Below are 21,655 nucleotides of genomic sequence, written 5' to 3'. Positions count from 1 at the left end.
CAGCCATGGGCTGAACAAAGACCTCCAAGATCACCAAGTCTGACTTCTGACCAGCTACAGGTAACTAATTAGCTAAAGGTAACTAAGCTTGTTAGCTGACTCGTTAGCTGAATACACTGTGCAGCACAGCAAAATAAACTCTTAGGAATCAATAAATCAGATTTTTTTTAGAGCTACCTTCATTATTATGTGGAAGTAGAACTTTAAAGAGAAATTTAATACTCTGTAAATAATAAACATTAATATAGGCATTTCTGGGATGCAGATTTTGTTAAAAAATAAGCTGTAAAATTAAGAGAATGTAAAGGAGAAAGTTGTCCAGTTTTGTGAGAAGAAACAAAAGGCTGTTTCTGGTCCTAAACAACTTTTTTGTAATAACAAATTTAGTTAACAGAATCCTTAAAAATCCCCAGTTTTATAATCATTGGACCTGATCCTACAGTTAAAGCTATAATATGATTCATTGTGTTATTCTATCATATAGATGAAGTAATTTTATGGTCTTTATAAAAAAAAAACCCACCAATAACAGTAATAGTAATAACAATAATGAAAACACTCATACAATTAGAATTAGGTTTGATTTATCAACAGAAGAATAGCTTTTCAAGTTTTATGTAGAAAGAAGAAAGCAAAATAGAACTCTTTTATCCTGCTTCTTCAGAGAAATTTAAGGAATCAATAGGTCTTACACTTCTATAGGTACAAGAAGTCAATTTGTGTATCACTCTTACCAAATACATTTCTCATCAATTGCTTGTACTAGTATGACTGTTTTTGACTTTTCAGCCAAAAATGGTGCTGTTAATTGTAGTGTCATTAATTTTTTTTTCAGATTTTCCTGTTAAAGTTTACTCTGTCTTTCATGGATCATGGATACACTTTTCCCCCATTGACTGGAAGCCTAAAACTGTTTCATTCTTTTAGCAGGTAGTTTAGTTATGGGCATTTTCAGTGTCTAACCTTTCAACACAAAAATGGTGCAGCTGTCATGATATTTCACAGAGAAGAACTGATGCTGTCCTGAGCTATGGATGAAATGTTTAAAGCAATCCCACAAATCATACACTTCACAGAAGCTTAGGTGACGTGTTCCTCTGGGATCCCTGGGCTGGAGAGACTGAAAAGATAACAGGAGGGTCACTCTGGCTGTGTAAGTAAAAGAGACTGCCCAGACTGAAAACATCTTCTCCTCATTATGACTTCAGAGAAGTGATACTCATTTACATGAGGTGAGGATTTGGCTATGATATTGATGGGACATGCTTTTGGGAAACTACACAACAACTTACTATTTGTCCACATATTTTATGAAAACTATAAAAATTACACCTGATCTGGTGTTATACACAGATTCTGACATCCATACTGGAGACAGAAGCAGCCTTGAATAATCCTTGATCATCCATTAGAGGAAGCAAAGACTTTCTTGTTCTAGCCAGAGTTAAGAAAAAGAACATTTTTCAGAATTCACACAAGCAGAAGACAAAAATTATGTTGAGAGAGAATGTATGAGGACTATGATAATAGGAAGAGGTGAAAGGGATGAGGAAAACAGAAAAAAAAAAAAGAAAAACGAGAATAGAATGCTTCCCTTGCATCAGAAAGGTTAAGAGATTGTAACAGGGAAACCCAATAACACAAAGGAGATTTTATCTACCTTACTAAAGGGGAGGCAGGGAAGGAAGGAAAGGAAGGAAAGGAAGGAAGGAAGGAAGGAAGGAAGGAAGGAAGGAAGGAAGGAAGGAAGGAAGGAAGGAAGGAAGGAAGGAAGGAAGGGAAGGAAAGGAAGGGAAGGAAGGAAGGAAGGAAGGAAGGAAGGAAGGAAGGAAGGAAGGAAGGAAGGAAGGAAGGAAGGAAGGAAGGAAGGAAGGAAGGAAGGAAGGAAGGAAGAACCCCATGTTGTTTCCTTTTCAGAGACATTAAACACAAGGTGTGAGCTGCATGAAACAGTCTGTACAAATCAGTATTCAAACACACATGCTCAGTGCTGTCAATTTCCTGGTTTTTTTGCTGTGATAATGTGAAGTGTGATGACAGGGAATAAGCTTGATTTCAAATAAAAGGAGGAGGAGGCTGTTCCTGAAGGATTGCCTCCTGTGGAAAGCGATGAACAAAGCAATTTGTGAAGAGCTGTAGCTTCCAAGATAGACTTATGCTTAAGAAGTTCATGGAGAACTGTCTCCCCTGAGAAGGGATCCCACACTGGAGGAGGGGGATGATTTCTCTCCCTGAGCAGTGGCAGGAGCAATGTGTGATGAACTGATTGTAACCTCTGCTCCCCATCTCCCTTTATTGCTCACAGGGAGGAGGAAGAGGAAAGGAGGGAGAGGTAAGGAGGAAGATGTTTCTCGAGATTTGTTTTAGTCCTCTTTATCCTGCTCTTATTTTTTATTGGCAATAAATTCAACTCATTGTCCAAGTCTGTTTTGCCCATGATAGTAATCAGTGAGCGACCTCTTCCATTCCTTATCTCAACCCATGGGCCTTCAGTTAAAATTTCTCTCCCCATATGGTTGTAGAGAGCAGCTTTGGTGGGTACCTGGCATCCAGCCAGGATCAACCCACCATTCTCCAGCTTTGCAGCTTCAACTGTTGTATGCAGAAATTGCTTATACTCTCAAAACCATAAAAAAGGATTTGAAGTACAGGAATTTATTTTGCAAACAGGGGAAATTAAACAAGAAACTGGAAGTCTTAAATGCGTTGTCCTCAGCATACCAATTAATTCTATCTATAAAGACATTTCATAATGTGGAACTTCAAATCACTATTTCCTTAAAGACCATTCTATTGACTTCAGCATTGAGGTTCAAGCAAGTTGTAATACAGCAATGGGACATATTATAAGCTAAGGTAAACTCAAAATGGGACCCAAAGATCTGAGAAGTAATTTGTATTTCTTTAAAAAGAGGAGAAAGAACACCCAAATTACACAGATATTTATAGAGGAAGAGATTTAAAATGTTCAGGAGGAACAAGAAGATCAGCAAGAACTAGAACATATAATATTCTGAGTTTTTTTATTTGAAAAATGCTGTTGTTTGGTCTGTGTCACTATGCATTTAAGAGTAAAACTACAGAGAGAAAAAATATTAATATACAATATTTATTAAAATAAATTATTATCAGATATTAATTCCTATTAATTGCTTAGGTATTTCACATAAAGATCATGGGCAAGTTATACATCTCTTAATGGGTAAAATGCATTTATGTAATATGGAAATATATATGTTTACAATATGGAGAGAGGTAAAATGCTTGCAGCTTGCATTATTTCTTAACTACCATAGTCATGGGCTGGCCTATGCCTTGAAGTATATCTGAATCAGCTACTGAATACCTTCACCAAAACTCTATAACTCTATCTCAGTAAATAAAATAAAAAATATTTTTAAGAATCACTAACCATACTCCTGGAATCAAAGATTCAGGGATACAGCTTGTTCTATACACAAATTTGGCTTTGCTTGCCCTGAATAGAATCAGATGTCTCTGTTCTGACTTTAACTACTAAGTGGCCAGCAGGCAAAACAAAGGTTTCATCTCAAAATCTCATAGTTAAACAAAGGCTCATAAATATGCAACTAAGGTACTGGTAGTCTTAAACCTCCAAACTATATGAAAAGTAAAGGATAAATATGAGAGAAGGATTAAAATTTCCAAATACTGCATGTTTTTACAATTACATTCTTGTCAATGAGAGTGAAATCCATCACCTTTAAAGCAGGAGTGAGTACTGAGGCACACAGAATACAACTAATCTTTAATTTCAGTAATCCAAAGAACAGTTGGTGACCACACAATAGGCTATGGGTTGACCCACATCTTGCATACAAGGAAATATATTTCTATGGTTGGTTAAGAAATTAATACTGTTGTTTGACCTACTGGGAGAAATATGTCTATGTAACATACACTGATCTTAACATCACTTTTACTAATTCAGGACTCTTGCACGTAATTAAATAAAGATATGTTTTATGTATAAAATTGTATCTCAAGAACATCTTGTTGGTTGCCATTAACACTTGGATCAGTGCAAGCTGATAGGAGGGTAAACTTAAAGTTGCTTTCAGTAGTTTTGCTCTGAGCAATCCAGAAAACATATCTCTTTGCTTTCAACATAGTGCAATTGTTGCAAAGGACCTGTTATTATGGAATCATAGAATATGTTGAGTTGGAAAGAACCCATGTGGATCATCTGGTCCAACAGCTGTCCATGTGCAGGACACTCCAAGTATCAGAACATGTGCCTGAGAGCACTGTACAAATACTTCTTAAAGTCAAACAGGCTGGTACTGTGACCACTTTGCTGGGAAGCCTGTTACAGTGCCCAACCAACCTCTGGGTGAAGAATCTCTTTCCTTATATCCAATTTAAACCTTCTTCTACTCAACTTCATGACATTTCCCAAGGTCCTTTCACTGGCCATGTGAGTGAAGAGATGAGTACTTCCTTTCCCACTCATGAGGATGTAGAAGGCCACGTAGAGATTTCCTCTAAGTCTCCTCCATGCTGAGCAGAAAAATTGACCTGAGCCACTCCTCATACATCCCCCCCTCAAGGTCCTTCACCATCTTTGCAGCCCTTCTTTGGATCCTCTCTAACAGTTCAATGTCTTTCTTATATTGCAGTGCCCAAACCAGCCCCCAGCACTCGAGGTGAGGCTGCCCCAGCTCAGAGCAGAGCAGGACAATCCCCTCCCTTGCCTGGCTGGTGAAGCTGTGCCTGATGCCCCCCAGGACAGGCTTGGCCCTCCTGGCTGCCAGGGCACTGCTGACCCATGTTCAGCTTGCCATGGACCAGGACCCCCAGATCCTTTTCTGCCGGGCTGCTCTGCAGCATCTCATTCTTCAATCTGCATACAAAACCATTCTGCCCTGTACCTGGTGCAGAATCTGGCTCTTGCTGTTGTTAAACTACATGAGAGTCATACTTCACTTTAATCTTCAGGACCTTATATGGAATATATATCTTAGGAGACTTCATTTTTTGCAGTTGTGACAAATGATATGTATATTATTACAATTGTCTGCTGCACTGCCCCAAATCCTGCTGTTTCAGAGACATCTCATGAAAATGTTGCTTTTCTTCCAAGATCATGATGAACTCTCACAAACTACTGAGGCCCATGATTATTATGTTTACAGTATGTCAACCACTTTAGGTAAGTGGTAAACTGCAGCTCCTACTGCAAATGAATACAAATAATTTCTGAGTCACAGTTTGTCTTCTCTGAAGTTTACATGCATTCCCTGTAATTACAGAAATAAGTTTGTTCACACAAATGTTACGGAGAAAGAATGCCCCACTGGTTCTTCTATAACACAATGGTTTTCTGATCTTTTAAAATAACCTTCATAGAAGCCATGGAAGAACCTTGTTTTTAAAGGAAGCTCACCATTTATTATGGCAATTTCCATACTCTTCACCATTCTGGACTACTTATGTAGGACAAGTTATTGCTGTGATAAATGGTAAAGCAATTTCTCTCCTTAGCATATAGTTGGGACAAATCTAATTATGGATTTTTTAATGCAGTACCTCTACTGTCACAAAGATATGACACGGCTAACAGGGATACACTGAGACAATAATATTTTGAGTTGCTTTAAATTTAACACACCGATTTTTCAATGTGAGGAATATAGCATGAGCATTTATAATTAAATTATTTTGGTCATCCTCAAAAATGCAGGAATTGTAAATATTAGGCAAGTTTGTTGAAGAAACTGAATGCTGAAGAACATGGGAACTATAAAGTCATTTATACATTTAAAATTATTCTACCATTTTAGGGTATATAAGAAAAGAGTTAGTTTAACTAAAAAACTCAGGGACACTAGTGCTAATATATTATATCTCTTCCCAAGACACAGAAAAATAACATCAGAGTTTATAGTTTTAGCAGCGCAGTTACCTTCAGACTTCCAAGTAAGAATGTAATGAGAATGCAAATGAGTTTGTTTTAGATGCGTAGGTACTCTGTTTCTAAGAGAAAGTTTTTTTGAGAAGAAGTGTGCTTCATATTTGGACTAAGCCAGAATTCAGCCTGCTCATAAATCCTAGGCAACTATATGCAAAAAACTTTGAATCTTTTTCCCATCTAGATTTTTGTGCTTTAGTGCTTCAAGTTTTTAAAAGATTTGAAAACAGAAAACAAGACAAAAAATTGTCTCATTAGGCAATCTAGAATTTTGGGATACATGCCCTTGGTTTAGGTCAAGGGGTCTAGATGATTGCCTTCTTCAAATCATAAATGAGATTAACCCAGAAACTATCTACTCTATTTCATTTACTTCAGGATTGCTTTTTCTAGCTCAGAACAGAAAGTCAAAGAGAAAAAAGGTAGGGAGGAAAGCAGGTCACTGTGCAGTGAAACATGAATCTACACTCAACTTTTTTTTTCCTACAAAGTGTTTTTGAGACTTAGGTATGCTCAGAACCTAACAGATGGTAAAAAAGTCCTTCCCTTCATCAACCAGTAGCCTCATGTAGTTTAGAAGAATAAAGTCTGATGTAGATAGAGTAAGTAATTTAACAGGAGCAATGATACAGCGTAAGTGTATAAATAAAAGCACAAAGGTAATAAAAATCCAAATTAGGATGCAAGTAAATTGGTTAACGACCAAGAAATCTCCACACACTGTGAAGTGAAGGGTCAAAAAGTCCCCATTTCTCGTTGGTAACAAAAAAGGAATGCTGAGGTCCAAGGCAATGTAGCAGCTTGCTTTGTCCTACAGAAAGAATGGCAGTTTTTTCACTTTAGTATTTCATCTAATGCCATGCAGGATTCCAATTTATAGGGAGCAATAATCCTCAAAGATAATGTAATTTGATAGACCTTGAAGACTTTGATATATCTAAATTAAAAGCTACAACATTATTTTATGCTTGGTGCTTCAAATCAGATATGCTACTGCAGCTAACTGTAGAGAACAGTTCAAAAACATATAATAAAATCCTTCAAAAAAAAAAAAAAAAACAAAAACAAACCAAGGGAACAGCATAAAGTGAGAAAATAATATTTCAGATTATACGTCTCCATCCACCCCATCACTGCCCCCCCCCAAAAAAAAACAAACCAGTAAAAGAAATTAACTTAAGTAAATGGAAACAGATTATTAAAATAAAGACCCTAAAATCACACAAGTATGGAGGAGGAGAGGGAGTGAGCATGTCAGAGAGATCTGAGGAGTCATGAGGAGAGGGGCTGAGGCAAGGCTTCTTTCCTTACTTGGCACAAGCCACTGATGCACATGTCCAGGGATTCAGTGTAGCACCGCGTCCCATCCAGAACTTTTGGTGCCAGCTCCACAACCAGAGCAGTTCCTCTGGCCTGGCACTTCAGCGAGCATGGGTTGTCAGGGTCATTAGAGATGGGGAGCCACTCATACAACTGTCCCTGGTACTTGACGTCGTTGTGAGCAGAGCACTGCTGGGCACGAAAATCACCTGCTTCTGGTGGGCATTCCTGCAGAAAAGAAGGAGGAGAGGATCAGCAGGCTTATTCAGGACTGCCAGCTGCAGTATCATGCAGCTGGCAGTGCTCCACAGCTGCCAGATGGAGACAGTTTCTGTTTAGACAAAAAAGAGTGATTGAAACAGCTACAGCTACACATATTTCAACAGATGATTATACCTTTCTTTCTTCTTTCCATGAAAGTATTGAAAGAACACCAAGACCATATGTAAATGGGAAATAAGAAACGCACTTAAAACTGTCTTAACCACAGCCTTGTGGTTTAGCAAAAGAGGTTTACCATGCTCTTGCTGGATCTCATTCTACTTGTGCACATATGTGGAGAAACATGTGTGCACAGCCACTCTGTTTCAGACAAGTTTTACCCTTTGTTTGAGGAGAGAGAAAAAAGAACTATGTGATTTGTTTCTTTATTTAAGCTCTTGCCACTAGCTTTTTTTTTTTTGCCTCAGTGACATAAATCAGTTGCTGTGGCAAAGTGAATGAGAAGCATTTGATACAAATTTGCATTTCTTTAAGCTAAGATTTCATAACTCACATAATTAGGAACTTCCAACTGAGAAGACCTTAAAAAAACCCCTTTTTTACTTCTTCAGGAGATTTACGAGACATATAAATCTAACCCTGAACTCAGCCTATCGAAAAAAAACAAAACCACTCATATTAGAAGACCCATACCAAAGACCCATGCATAAAGTATATTGCTGACAAAAATTTTAGGCTTTTCTTACCCACAGATACTTTCTTGCTGCCACTTAGCACTGAAGAACATTAGACAGGTTCTCAAGAGAGCAAGAAGATCTTTAAAATCATGAGTCTTCAGGCAAAATAAACATGAGTGCTTTTTATTTCCTTTCCAGTATTTGATCCTTGAAGAATAATATTTCTAGTCTTCTTCTTTTGCAAGCAAACACAAAAACTAGGGATTCAGTAGGGTTTTCTTAGAAGTAACTAGAATTTATTGCATAATTACAGGAATATAGAAGCTAAGTTCTACAAAAAACTTTAAGCATCATAAGAACTGAGACAAAAAAATAAAAAAGTGCAAACATTGGCACTATGACTACCTCAGATTATTAAGATTGTGGAGTCCTCCACCTTAAGAACTCCTCTCCACAAGGAGATCTACTCCTGTATGATATCTGGTGAAATACCAGATGAAATGAATAGTTGTTCCCCCTCTGCTTGAGGACTATAACATTTTTTAAATCCTAAATCATACACAATCCTACATGTTGATTGTAGGCTTGGTAGGAAATGTTTTTTATGCACACACAATCACATAACTAGACAATATATTTATAGGATATTTGTATTCTCTGTTTTCCCTCAAAGAACTTCTTCCTATTAGACAATCGTTACTGACAACTTTATTCACAGACTTCTTATGCTCCTAGTCAGAAAAGTCGTATTGCTGTTGAGGGATAATAGCTCTTAGGTTTATATAATCACCTATGTTTTTCATATCTTTTCTTACCCCTTCATTTACTAACAGTTTTCTGTATTTTTTGAAAGGACAAACTATTACAGCTTTGGATATGAAAGACTTGGAGGCTACATGTCACTTTGTGACATTAATGGATCATATTTTATTATTAAAATCTAAAATAAAATCTGTGTTAAAGATTAAGCTTTCAAATCTTCTCTCAAAGGAACATGGCACAGTTTTGGCTATGGATTTGCCATTTGTAAGCCCTTGTCTTGAACCCAGGTTAGCCATTTGGCCTCTCATCCACTGTTGGAATGTGATTATGGCTATTATATCTGAATGTTGAATAATCTTAGCTCACAACATTTCAAACCTTTGTTGTTGTGAACTACACACACACAATCTGTGGCCTTAGCCACAGATTGTCATCTAATTTTCTTTGTACCATGTGAGCAAATTTTCAATTAATTCACTTTGTGTTTGAGTCTGATGCACCCCAAAAGTAAAGGGTCAAACTCCCGTCAAAAGTTCTATGATCTAAGTAGAAGGCAAGAGTCACAAAATGTTCAGTGGAGTAAGACATAAAAGAAAAAAGGATGTGGGTTAAATCTAGCTCTAGAAAAATACATGTCAAAGAGCAATAACCCAGAGCTCATTTTTCCTTTTTGAAAATGGAGGTTGAAAGTCCAAGCCTGTAGCTGGTATTTTACTGCTGGAGAACTCAGTTTTTCTATATATTTTCAATATATTTTCAATATATTTTCAATGTATTTTCAATATATTACAGAATATTAAAAAAAAAGCTGCAAATATTTCAGTTTGACTTAAAAATTTAAAGAAAACTGAGGGGCAATCAGGCACTTTTTATAATCTGGGCAAACTTTTGATACAAGACAAAGTTTGGACATTGAAGTAAGAAGAAAAATATGTGGAGAATTAATTATTCCTCTACAGCTCTGTAATTAGAGAAAAAGTGGTCTTTATGTTCTGCTCTTATACAAAAGATGAACAATAAGACAGCTACAGCTTGACCCAAGATCTGGTTTAGTTCTATTTTTGAACAAGAAAAGAACACAGTGGCCTTATTTCCTACCACAAAATCTTCTGGTGCCTACCCTTCTGTGAATTTTTCTGTCTGTAAATGAATACAGTCAGGTCTATTGGCTTGGCAGATTCCCAAGCCAAGGCTCAGTTGCAGAGATCCAAGCCAGCTCTCTAGTTTGGTTCAAGCTTGGCTCTACCTTCAGAACTTCCTGGCTTGTAACAGCTTTATTTTTACAAAGAGAAAAAGGCCCAATAAAACACATGACACACAGAATTCATAACCCTGCTTTGTACAGAACTCAATACTATGTTTGTTGTGTTGGATTTTACTTCTTAATCAAAGAAATAAAAAATGTTCTTCAACATAACAAACCTTCAGGACACAGCAGGTGACCAGGACTAATGTTAAATACTTCCAGTTTTTGATATTGTGGTCAAAATAAAACAATGGATTTAAATAGCAGAGCTTGTGTTTAGAAAAGTTTTCATGTGAAATTTGAAGCAATTAAGAATACATGCAAGCAGTCAGAAACACATACGCACATACTTATCTCGGCACATAGACGTAAAAAAGGGTCACAGCCTGGCACAGAAAATTTTCTCCTGCTGAAATCCTGAATCATAAATTCACCTGAAGGCATTGGAGATGACTTTCCCTCAGGAAGGATCTTTTCTTCTGCTTAAAAAAGCACAAGTACTTGCATGTTCATGTATAATATCTCTACAAGCTGTATAATATTTTTTAATGCCAAATTGAACAGTGTTGAGAAAATATGTGGTCTGAATTCTGAACATTTTTTTCATTTTTAGAAGCAGGTCACTGAGACCAAAAATATAGGAACTGTACAAAACTTAGCACATTATTTTTTTTTTTATCTTAAATTTACTGTTTTTGTTTGTATTATATGTCAGTGGAGATCAGAGCTTCTTCATGCTGACATTTGTGCAAACAGATGATCAAAGCTCGATATAGGTTTTCAGCCTATAAATAAGTATTTTAGTCGCTGAAACAGAATATAAGGCAAAGCCAGTGGTTTTTTGCATATATTTTCAAGCAGTAAATTGCTATTTTCTTCTAAACATTTTGCACACCTCTAGATAAGGCCACTTGCTCTTTTGAGGCAGTCTTGCTGTGCATTATTTCTGCTGGCTCCTGGACAGGAGAAACTATAGACTAACTCCAAAAAGTCTTCTAGAAAAAAATCGTCCTGCTTTTGGTACTTGCATGATGGTTCAGGGGAAGGGGACCCTCTAAGGCTGCCAGCTAGCACGGCTCCATTGGCCCGAGTGAAGTCTCATGCTGGTCCAGCTAAGGGTCTGATTCTGGGAGCTGTTTAACAGTATGTAGCTTGTCTACCTGCACAACAGATTGACAGACACCTTGAGACAGACAGAAGTCATGGGCCAAGTCAGGGTAGCAGTGAACACGAGGTCGTACATCTCTGCATGAGATATGTGGTTCCGTGAGGAATTCTGCTAACCAAATCTGCATGGCCTGTGTTTGGCCTCGAGCACATGGCAGCCCTGGTATCTGGTCACAGAACTACTACAGTCCTGTTTAAGGTTGTTCCAATTTTGGTACTATAGCCAAGTCTTACCAGTTTTGTTTTCTTTTGGAAATTATCTATGAGCCCCTGCAGATATGAGGAACTGCTGCTATTGCACTCCTTGAAGAATCAAAAAGGAGTAATAAACTTTAAAGTATCATCTAAGTCCATTTATCTTCAAACTTCCTATTCATGAAGACCTTTTAGGGATGAAAAAATTCCAGTGAATAGGAAACAACTGTTCCTCCTTTAATTCTGTGGGTCCTAGTTGGGTCTTTTATGACTTTAACTCACAAAGGCTCATGAGATATTACTGAAACACTGAGCCTGTGCTGGATACCTATAATCTTTATTCATCCTGTCAGGTCAAGATTTCCTGTTCTGCAATGAAAATATATATAATTTTAAAGGTGATCAGAAATCCCTTTGATCTGTGAAATCAATTTTAAAATATACACAGGAGTTTCATCCTCATTTCTTAGATATATAATGTGGCCCATATTATTATGGCTTCATTTTCTTCCTCACATTGATTTTCTTTTTTTTTTTTAACTTGACCTCCTATTTTACCCTATTGTAATTCATAAGGTCCATGGAGTTTTGCCATGTTTGAATCTCATTCAAAACAATTTCCATTAATCAACAATCCAGTGGAAAAGATAAGATGAATCCCAGATGTCCCTTGATGGTGATAGGTAGATCAGATTTCATGGGACAAAAGAGGGTCAGCCTTTTTAAAGTTTACTTAGTGGGTGAAATGTAGAAGATCCTATCTAAGCAGCAATAGGTGGAAACAGTTGAGGAACTTTAAAACAGTTTACAATATATGTGCTTGTATATTTGCAGAGGCCAAGAATGATTTACTATACCTGGAGCTTTTCCTCTGTACAAAAAGTGACTAACAACTGGGCTATTCTGTGCAGCATCTGACAGAACAGCTTATTGAACCAGTTCCATGAAGCACTCACGGTGTTGCAGCTGCACCAGTTTTCCTACTGAGAAAGAAAACCTGAAGTCCTCAAGCAGGGGCTTGTCTAAGACCAAATAAAAACTTTAGATAAAAACACAGAGACCTAGGAGATCTAGGGATTTAACAGAAACTTCACTCAGCCTTGAAGCCTTGTTGAGTGCCCTGCTTGAATTACCTTTCTTGCAGCCAGATTTTTCAATAGTCTACTGCAATGAATTTAGAAATAATTTAGGATTATACTTAGTTGCTTAGATTGAGAGGGGTTCATACTAAAGCTTTCTCTAAGAACCCCAACACATTGCAATATTTCACAGAGGGAAGCTTAAGAAAAATAATAGGAACAAAGAAAATGGGGAAATATCAGCAAATGTTCTCTGCGTTAAATAAACATGTCATGGTGATGAGAGCTAAAATTGTCAGTGAAGTATAAGTGCAAAGTTCCATTAATATTTGTCACAATAACTATTTATAAAATATTTTTTTCACCAAAAGAATGCCTTCTTTTTTGGAAGTATGTTCCCATTTTGGCAAATAATTCAATATGCAGCCTTCCATGACATTTTAATTTTTTTGTCCCTCTTTTTTAAATATTAAAACAAGCATTTAAATTAGATACAGTAAGTTTAATTTCAGCATGTAAACTTCCAAGAACTACATTAAAAAATTACTATAAGTACATAATATTAAAGCATACTTTTCTAAAGGCATCAAGGGTGTCATATTATCAAACAGCTCAAAAAGGAGCTGTTCAAATTAAAAAAAATTGACAGAAATACTGAATTTAAAACTCTGATTTACCCAGAGTCCTGACAACTCATGAAATGTTGCTGTAAGGGAAGCAATTCAGGTTATTCAGGTTACTACGAAGTTTCTTTATACCTTTGCATTAACTGGACACAATGTAGGTTTTTTTGTTCTGTTTTTTAGTTGTCACAGATTCACAGTTATGCTTGCTGAGAAGATTGCAAATCCAGAAGTCCAAGCTTCTGTAATTTGCTAGGTACTAAAGGCACTTGTTTCCAAGTGTGAAGGAATAATTTCTAGATGACACACTGAAGTTTTAAAATGCAGCCAGTCAGAAATAAGATGGAAGTTATTAAAATCTGGTAGTTTGAAGAACAGACTGTAGTCACAAAAAATTATCTGAGTTTAGAAGAATTTCTACTTAAAAAGTGAACTTACATTAAATAAATGGTGTATTAGTAAGGAGATATGTGTAGTGTCTATAATTTATTTAATTTTTAAAAATATTTTACTGCAAAATGTAAATTTGGAGGTTTGATTGCAAAATGGCATTTCTAATCACCACTGGGTAGAAAAATTAAATTCTGCTAATCATTCTTGTAGGTCTGCTAATATCTACTTGATGATGATACTTCTCATACACATACCCAGTGCTTCTGAGAATTATGTACTTATATGGAAGTTTAGGTTTGACATTTTCCAGGCTGGGGTTTAAAGCATGGAAAGAAGATTGTGTTATTTTGTAGAAAGTAAGATGAACAACATTGGTACTAGTGTATAAAATGCAGCATGAGCTGATAAGAAACAGGGATGGAAGTAGCTTGTCTGAATGCAAGCCAAAAAATGGGGGAATGACATTAAAGCTGGTACTTCAGCCAAATGAAGAAAGTGAGGTATATATTAAAAGAGTTGCAGGTGGTGTTTACAAGCTTTGGTTGCCTGATTAATGGGATCTACAATCTACAAATTTTATCTTAGGCTTAACAGAAGCCTTGTTGAAAAAGCTAGTAATGTTGTGCATCTTCAGTGTCAGTCTCATATTTTTTTCTTTTTCTTTCTCTTTTTTTTTTTTTTTTTGTTTGATTCAGAAAGCAGTGCAATGAAAGGAAAAATATCAGGGAAAATAAAAAATATTTTCAGTCACAAGAATAATTCTGATTATTGAGAAGAAGGGCATAAAGTCAGTACATATTCCAACAAACAACCTTCAGAGTGATTTTCATGTAAATGAAGGGAAGAGAAAGCAGAAGACAGTAGAGTGGCAGAAGGACTAAAAAAGAGAAAGGGCATATGAGGTGGCATGACAGACTGGTACAAAAGCTGGAGAGCACTTGGCAACTAATAATGCACATAGAAGAAGGAAAAAAAGGTGTTGTAGTTTGGGTAAAAAAAAGGAAAGAGAAAAAGTAAAAAAAATCCTACTCAGAATTTGGAATTATATTTGTTTATTTTGTATTATGTTCAGTACAACAAACCAGATAGTTGCAAAAACATGTTTTCATTGCATTTAGACTGATTTTCTAAAGAAAAACAAATTACTCTCTCTCTCCCTCCCATGATTATATATTAAAATGGCTGGAAATATGCTTAAGTCCATGTGAATAATAATAAGAAAAAAAGCAGACGCAATTCAACCCTAAATCATCTTCAGATTCTCTCATTCCTTCTTTTACTATTTACACATGTGGCTTCCTACCCATAATCTTTCCAGTTTCTGATCAACAACAGGCAATGCAAGTGGCAAATATACTGGACTGGATTTGTTCTTTTAAGGATTGTTCAGAAGCTTTATAGACAACAGTATCAGTCTTTGATACTGTCTTTATTATGCAAAATTATTCAGCATCTCTGGAATAATTAATATTGGTCAATGGGAAAACAGGCATGCCACTCTTTTTCCTTGGCTCTCTTTTTCTATCTCATTTTTTTTCCCCTTCTGTAATTTAATTTTGGGATGAATTAAAGCCAGCTGTAACAAAATCTTGCAAATGATAGTGCCTATAAAACATATTCATTGCCAGACTCCAAAACTATTCTTCCAATTCTCCAATTTCACATTTCAAATAATTTGCTTTTAGTATATATGACTACCCATCCTTTCCTGCAAGAGGATGGTCATTAAAAAAACACATCAGTTCACAGAAAAGCAGCTTGCAAAATACAAAAACACTGTTTATTTTATGAACAACATTCCTCAAGCTAAGCACAAGATAATGATAATGAAAGCTTGGAATAGGGGAGATTCAATCTCTTTTACCTTCAAAGACTGTAATGAAAACATAGGTCTCATGAGCCTGGAATTTCCATTCTCTAAATTTTCAGTGTCTTTTTGGATGAAATCTTGAAAGGCAATATCTGAGTTAACAAAAATACACACAATATTGTGGAACTTTTCTAGGGCAGAATTTCACAACAAGCTATGAACTTAATGAACTGTTTTCAAGATCCAATTTGTGTGTATGCAGATAAAATTTGTGTGTATGTGAAGACAAAAAAAATGGACTTCATTAATGACAAAGAGCATGACTTATTTTTTTGTTTTTCTATTCTGAAAGAGACAAAGGGTATTTCAGTTTTACAGCTGCACAATTCAGTAACAGAATGGATGTTGGAGATGGAAGCCTGGGTTTCCTAAATAACTTTAGATTTACACTGTACAAGCCATTCTTACACAGTGTCCCCAAAATCAGTTTGAAATCATAAAAGCAGTCCTAAGTCTTCATATTTCAGAGGAAAAACTGTCACTGATTTCAGTATAGTAAAGCTGAAAGCTTGAAGACTTCATTTTGGATTATCTGGTGTGAAATAATTGAGTTCTGCAGCTGTATGCCTCACTGCTAGAGCTGGTATTGCCAAATAAAAGATATGTAAAGGAATTGCCTGACAAAACTATGCAAGATTTTATTTTGAAGGAAAACTGTTCAGGTGCACATTTGCAAAGCAGAACCTAAGCTAAAAATAACATCTGAAGAAATATTCCTCATCCTGGAAACTCAGTGATTCCAAAATAAGGGTTGCAACCCAGTTAAAGCCCCAACCTTTCAATCAGAGTGATCCAAGAACCTAATGTCAGGAGAACAGGATATACTCTGTCTCACTGCTCTTAGCAGACACAAGGGCAGATCAGACCCAGGAAGACACAATGTGCATGCAATGCCTAACCAAAACAAAACAAATAGTTTTAACTGTAGTCCAATTAGATTTTAATTACCCTTTAACAGTATCTCTTTGTTTCTTCCCTTTTGTAATTTTTTTTTTTCTTTTGTGTCATAGAGCCTGCAACTTGACTAGCACAAGTCAAACTTCAAATTCTTTACACAGATGTGTAGCCTAAATTCTTCAGAGGAAAATGGGACTGCTAATCTGCCAGAAAATCTATTTATTAACTGCACCAGTTACTGTCAGTTAGGGAAGGTGAAGGCTAGACTGATGAGACATTTCAGGAACTTAAATGATACAATCATAAAAAAACAGAGGAATCACAGAATTACAGAATATTCTGAATTGGAAGGGGCTCACAGGGATTATCAAAGACCAGCTCCTAAAGAATTGAGAGAAATCTTACTGCATAGGAGACTACAACTCAGATAGAAGCAGTTTCTTTCATTATGAACTGTGGTCTATTGAAGAAAAGATAAGCTAAATATGAGCAAATATATTTTTTTTTTTTAAAGTTAAACTTTTAAACTTTTTAAACAAAGCATGTATTGAAAGGCTTCTGAATATGTCCCTATCAGGCATGAGAAAGCTTGGACTGGTGTACGTTTGATTTCATTTTCCATCTTTACTGGTAAAACTGACATTTCTCCATGTAACTTGAGAGCCTTTACTATTCTTGGCACCCAATAAAACTTTCCATATGAAAGCCTCTATTTCAATTTTCAACAGTGAAAACACACTTTCACTTTGTTGAGGCAGAAGTTGAAGTTTCTTACTTTATTGTATTGAAAACTGTATTTGCCACATATTAAAAAAAACCCAGCAAGAGCCTTTGGAAATGCCAAAACACTGATACAAGCTATGTAAAACTGCTTTTCTAAGATACACAACAAAATTAAAATGCTGTGAGGGCACAAGTGAACAGAAATATATAGAATCATAGAATCACATATCTTCTGTTAATTTGTCTTCAATTCTTAACAGCTTAATCCTCCAGCCTGACAGACTACCCAATGTGAGCCAGCTGGTTATCAAAGCACTGCTGGGAACACAAGATGTCTTGATTCTGCAAGGGAGGTTGTAAAGAGCAACTATGAAGTTTCATTGATTCTCTATTTATGGTGGCTGTGAATGCAATCCCTTCCAGACAATATTAGCACCAGGCTATGTCATAATCTCTCCACATTTAAAGAAACTGACAAAGGTTTGCCTACGGGTCTGGGTCCTGTGGTATGAAAATAGTTTAGATAGCTACAAGATTCTCACTATCACTCCACCAAATTATTTGCAGTAACATGGACGTGATTATCATATTTGATGATTTGTATCACATCAAAGCTATAATTCACTTACCACGTTGCTGCATGTCCTGTACCGGATGTTTCGCCCTTCACAGGTCCTGTGTCCAAAAATTAAAAACAAACCCAAAAACATTAATAGCTGAATATGAAAAGCCAATACATAATGTGTTTACTGTGTCATTAACTTCCCCATATGTGTTTTTAATCACCTACTCCCCTACCAATCCTCTTCCCCAAAGTAAAAGGTTATCTGTTCCTATTGAGGTATGAAATCTACAACTCCTTGGTTTCCTACCTTTGCTTTAAAAATTACTTTCTAGAAGGTAGCATCAGCTTGTAAATGAGATTAGAAGTGAGAATACAGAATTTAGCTGAAAAACAACATCTGAATGACATGAATAATGTCTTGTGTCTCCATGCAATTCTTAATGATTTCACAAGGGCATAGCTCTGTGTCTAACTCGGCACACACTCTAGCATTGGCAGAGTCTGAGCAGGCAGGCTTTGTCTTCTGGGGAACAGCTGGGCACTGGGATGAAGGATCTATGCCTGCAGCAGCATAAACTCAAAGTACAGTTTGGGTTCAAAGGAGCTATCTATTTCTAATCCCACTGCCATTGATAGGGACACCTTTCACTAGACCATTGTTCAGAAACCCATTCGACCTGGTCTTGAACACTTTCAGGGATGGGGCACCCAAAGCTTCTCCTGGCAACTTGTTTCAGTACCTGACACTTCTTGCATGAAAGAAAAAAAAAAAAAAAATTATATATATATATATGTATATATATATATATATATATATATATATATACATATATATTTAACTTAAACCTACTCTCATTCAGTTTAGATTTCCCCTCTCTCAGGCTAGCATGACATAGCTTTTTCCCAATTTTATGTGAGGGAAGAAGGAGAGCATAAATCTTCCCCACAATTCACTGGTGCAGAACAGCGTTCAAAAAGCAGCTGGGCCCAGTGAGGTCAAAGAGAGCACATAGCCTGATCTGTGATCTCCATGGCTCTCCTCCTTTTGTTCCACAGCAGACTCATACCAGCCCTGATGCTGGCAGGGCTCCCAAATGAAAGGTCAACAGCCAGATACCTTTTTAGCACTCTGGGTGATATCTTTCTTGCATGTACTCTGAGCATTTAACCTTAGGTAAAGTTTCATGTATTTTATGAGTTCAGGCAGTATACTCTGCTGAGGACTTCATGCAAATCAGAATGAAGAGTTTGGCTTTTAAAATGTATCCTTGAAAAGACTAGAATTCCTAACATTTTGAATTTCTTAATTTCACAACTTTCCCCCCTCTCCCCCTTCTTTTTTTGGCCATGACTTAACAAGTATACATTCCTTCAGGAATAAATGCCTGCCAAGCCTGATTTTTAAATTCCAAACCATTTTGAACTGTCCAAGGGAAAGGACAGCAGCATCTGCACGGGTTTTTCTTCACTTTTTAAAAATTTCTTTTTAAAGCAGAGAAACTTTTCTCATACTGAGTTAACTCTAAAATAAATGGAACAAGTTTCCTTTAAGTTATTGAAGTCATCCCCTCTATCTTCATTATCCATAAGATTTAATTATGAAATTCATCCAGTAGTCCTTTACATACTACAGTTGTCTAAATGATCACAAGAGGAGACAAACAAGTAAGTAAGCCAATTCATATTTTCAGAATAAATCTAAGTGGAAAGATAACACATTCTGTGTTGTAGCATTTGGCATATAAAAATTAAAAGCATAATAGAAAAATCACTAATCACGAACACTATCATTAATTCAGTGATTTTGTAGCATTGTATATTTGACTCCAATGAGTTCTGATCTCAGCCATGCACAGAAGTGAAAAATGCGCAGTGTACCTAGCAGTAGAAAAAAAATTGGTTTTGGCAGCACAATAACAAAAATTATATTCATAATAGACTATTAAATAAAAAACTCAACTAAAAGACCCAATAACTACAACAAAATACCCAAACAACACGCCTTCCCCCACACACTATTCCAGTCATTCCTAAGCAATATAGACAAGCTCAGAAAAACACTGTGGAAACCTGTTTATATTGCATTCAATAACGGTACTTTGCAAATGATAGCTGGTAAATAAAGAAGTAAATTATGCATAATACAGGCAGATTTAGTGCTGGCCTTATTTACCACACTGAATAGCTTGCTCATCAGGCTTGATACCTGCCCTATGTGTCTCTTAGAAATGCCACACAACCTATCAGACATTACTTTGCTTTACACAGACTCGCTATTAGCACAATTTCAATTACTATAACTGATTAATCATAGAACTACTGAATTTTCAGGAAAACTGTTTTGAAATAGATAATTACTTACTTTTCAGTTATTCTCTGCATTAGGGAAAATAATAAGTTCTCTCATTAGATATATGAAAAAACAATTATTCCATTCTTTTATTCCATTTTTCTTCTTCTGGCTAATGGCCAGGGATGTTCAGATAAAATGAGGTTTTTTTCATCCAATTCTGGATGCAGCTAGTGCTCTTATAATTCAGGAAGACAGGAAACACTCTTGGAAAATTCCTCTTGCTTCCTCAGCAAGACCCTACTTCGGAATTTGGTTATCACCCATCAGCCAAAAGCAGGTAACAGCTTTCAGTCTTACATGATATATTTGCACAATAGATTTGCAACACAGTTTGTGTATCAGATCTACCCTACCTCAGTATTCCAGACTCTCTTAAGTACAAGCAGCTATTTTGGAATTCAAACTCATGGGATCTGCACGCATATCTCAGCATGGACACTTTGCAGAATTCCAGAGCACTGAGCCTTTAGCATGCAAGAAAGGATCATGGCAGATTACTGAGCCTGTGTTTTGAGATACAGTCATCATTTATCCTCTGATCTCTTCAGGATATAAATGACAACGCCTACCAACAAGGAGTACACACAGCCAGAAGGAAAACTCAGAAGTCAACCAATATGCCAAGAGGAAAGAGCACAAAAAGAGTGGGAGAAGTAAGCAGTACTTCTAGCCGTCTCTTATCTACACTGCAGGGGATTTTTCAGTGGAAAAAGGTAGCTGAGGGTTTGGCTTGACAGGGAATTATTATCATGTGAATATGAAAGAAAAGCAAGCTGTTGGGAATCATGTTTCATTTCTTAAACTTAGTCACTTGTTTCCAGTAAAGTTTCTGAAAGAGGTTAACAACTTTTAATATATTAAAATATTCTCTTCTCTTAATGTAAACAACCCAAACCCCTCCAGGCTCCAGTTTGTAGACAGACTTAGTTCAAGTCCCCCCTCAAAGGCCTCAAGTAGATGTGTATTTGTGCTCAGCTAGAGTTAGAAACCTTGCAAAGATCCAAGCCAGAATGAACTGCAACCCCCTGCCAAAGTTGCCTTTATCAGTAATTACCAAAACCTATGAAGAGATTTTCAGAGGAGGACCTCATCAACTCCTGCCACTCTGAGCAGTCATCAGAGTTTGAATTGCTTTACTTAAGAAACAAGTCTGCACATAAAGCAAGTATGAGCCATGGGTGGATTATTTTTGTGCATATGAATTTTGATGCAGCTACAGGGTTTGGAAGTTGATGCAATGTTAAATAATCCCAACTAGTTTATTTTCACACCCCTTCATAGCCACTTTTCTGGGACAGATTCTGGTTTCTACACGGTATTTGTGAGATAAGTATGCTGTGGATCTGTCTTTTCCCACGGGATCTTAATCAGGCTGTGGCATGAAGCCAGGCTACACACATGGAGATAACAAAATCTTTTATCTCCCTTTCTTCACACAGTTGCTCTCACCTCTTTTCCAAATCTGTCACAGTGTTATGACGCCCTGTCACCCTCAATACAGTTTCTGTGTTTGTGCTTCTTTGAGGAATGGTCAGTCTCTTTTACTCTTCCAGCATAGCCTTTTTCCTGTAAAGAAATTGAGGAGGGCCCTGAACACCTTATGAGCAAGAAAGATGCATCAGGATGGCATT

General features: G+C 36.6%; 1 protein-coding gene across 2 annotated transcripts in view; it reads right to left on the bottom strand.

Annotated features, from left to right (window-relative positions):
- Positions 1 to 21,655, bottom strand: part of LOC110473153 (ADAMTS-like protein 1) — a 309,111-nt gene that overhangs the window by 47,917 nt on the left and 239,539 nt on the right. For both annotated transcript variants that reach the window (XM_077790007.1, XM_077790008.1), the window contains 2 exons: positions 17,736 to 17,781; positions 7,244 to 7,480 (listed from right to left, as the gene is read on the bottom strand). In XM_077790007.1, the coding sequence (XP_077646133.1) occupies positions 7,244 to 7,480; positions 17,736 to 17,781 (283 nt within the window). The remainder of the gene's footprint in view (positions 1 to 7,243; positions 7,481 to 17,735; positions 17,782 to 21,655) is intronic.

This window comes from Lonchura striata, chromosome Z, assembly GCF_046129695.1.
Source record: "Lonchura striata isolate bLonStr1 chromosome Z, bLonStr1.mat, whole genome shotgun sequence".
NCBI lineage: Eukaryota > Metazoa > Chordata > Aves > Passeriformes > Estrildidae > Lonchura > Lonchura striata.
This window is presented reverse-complemented; position numbering and strand designations above follow the sequence as displayed.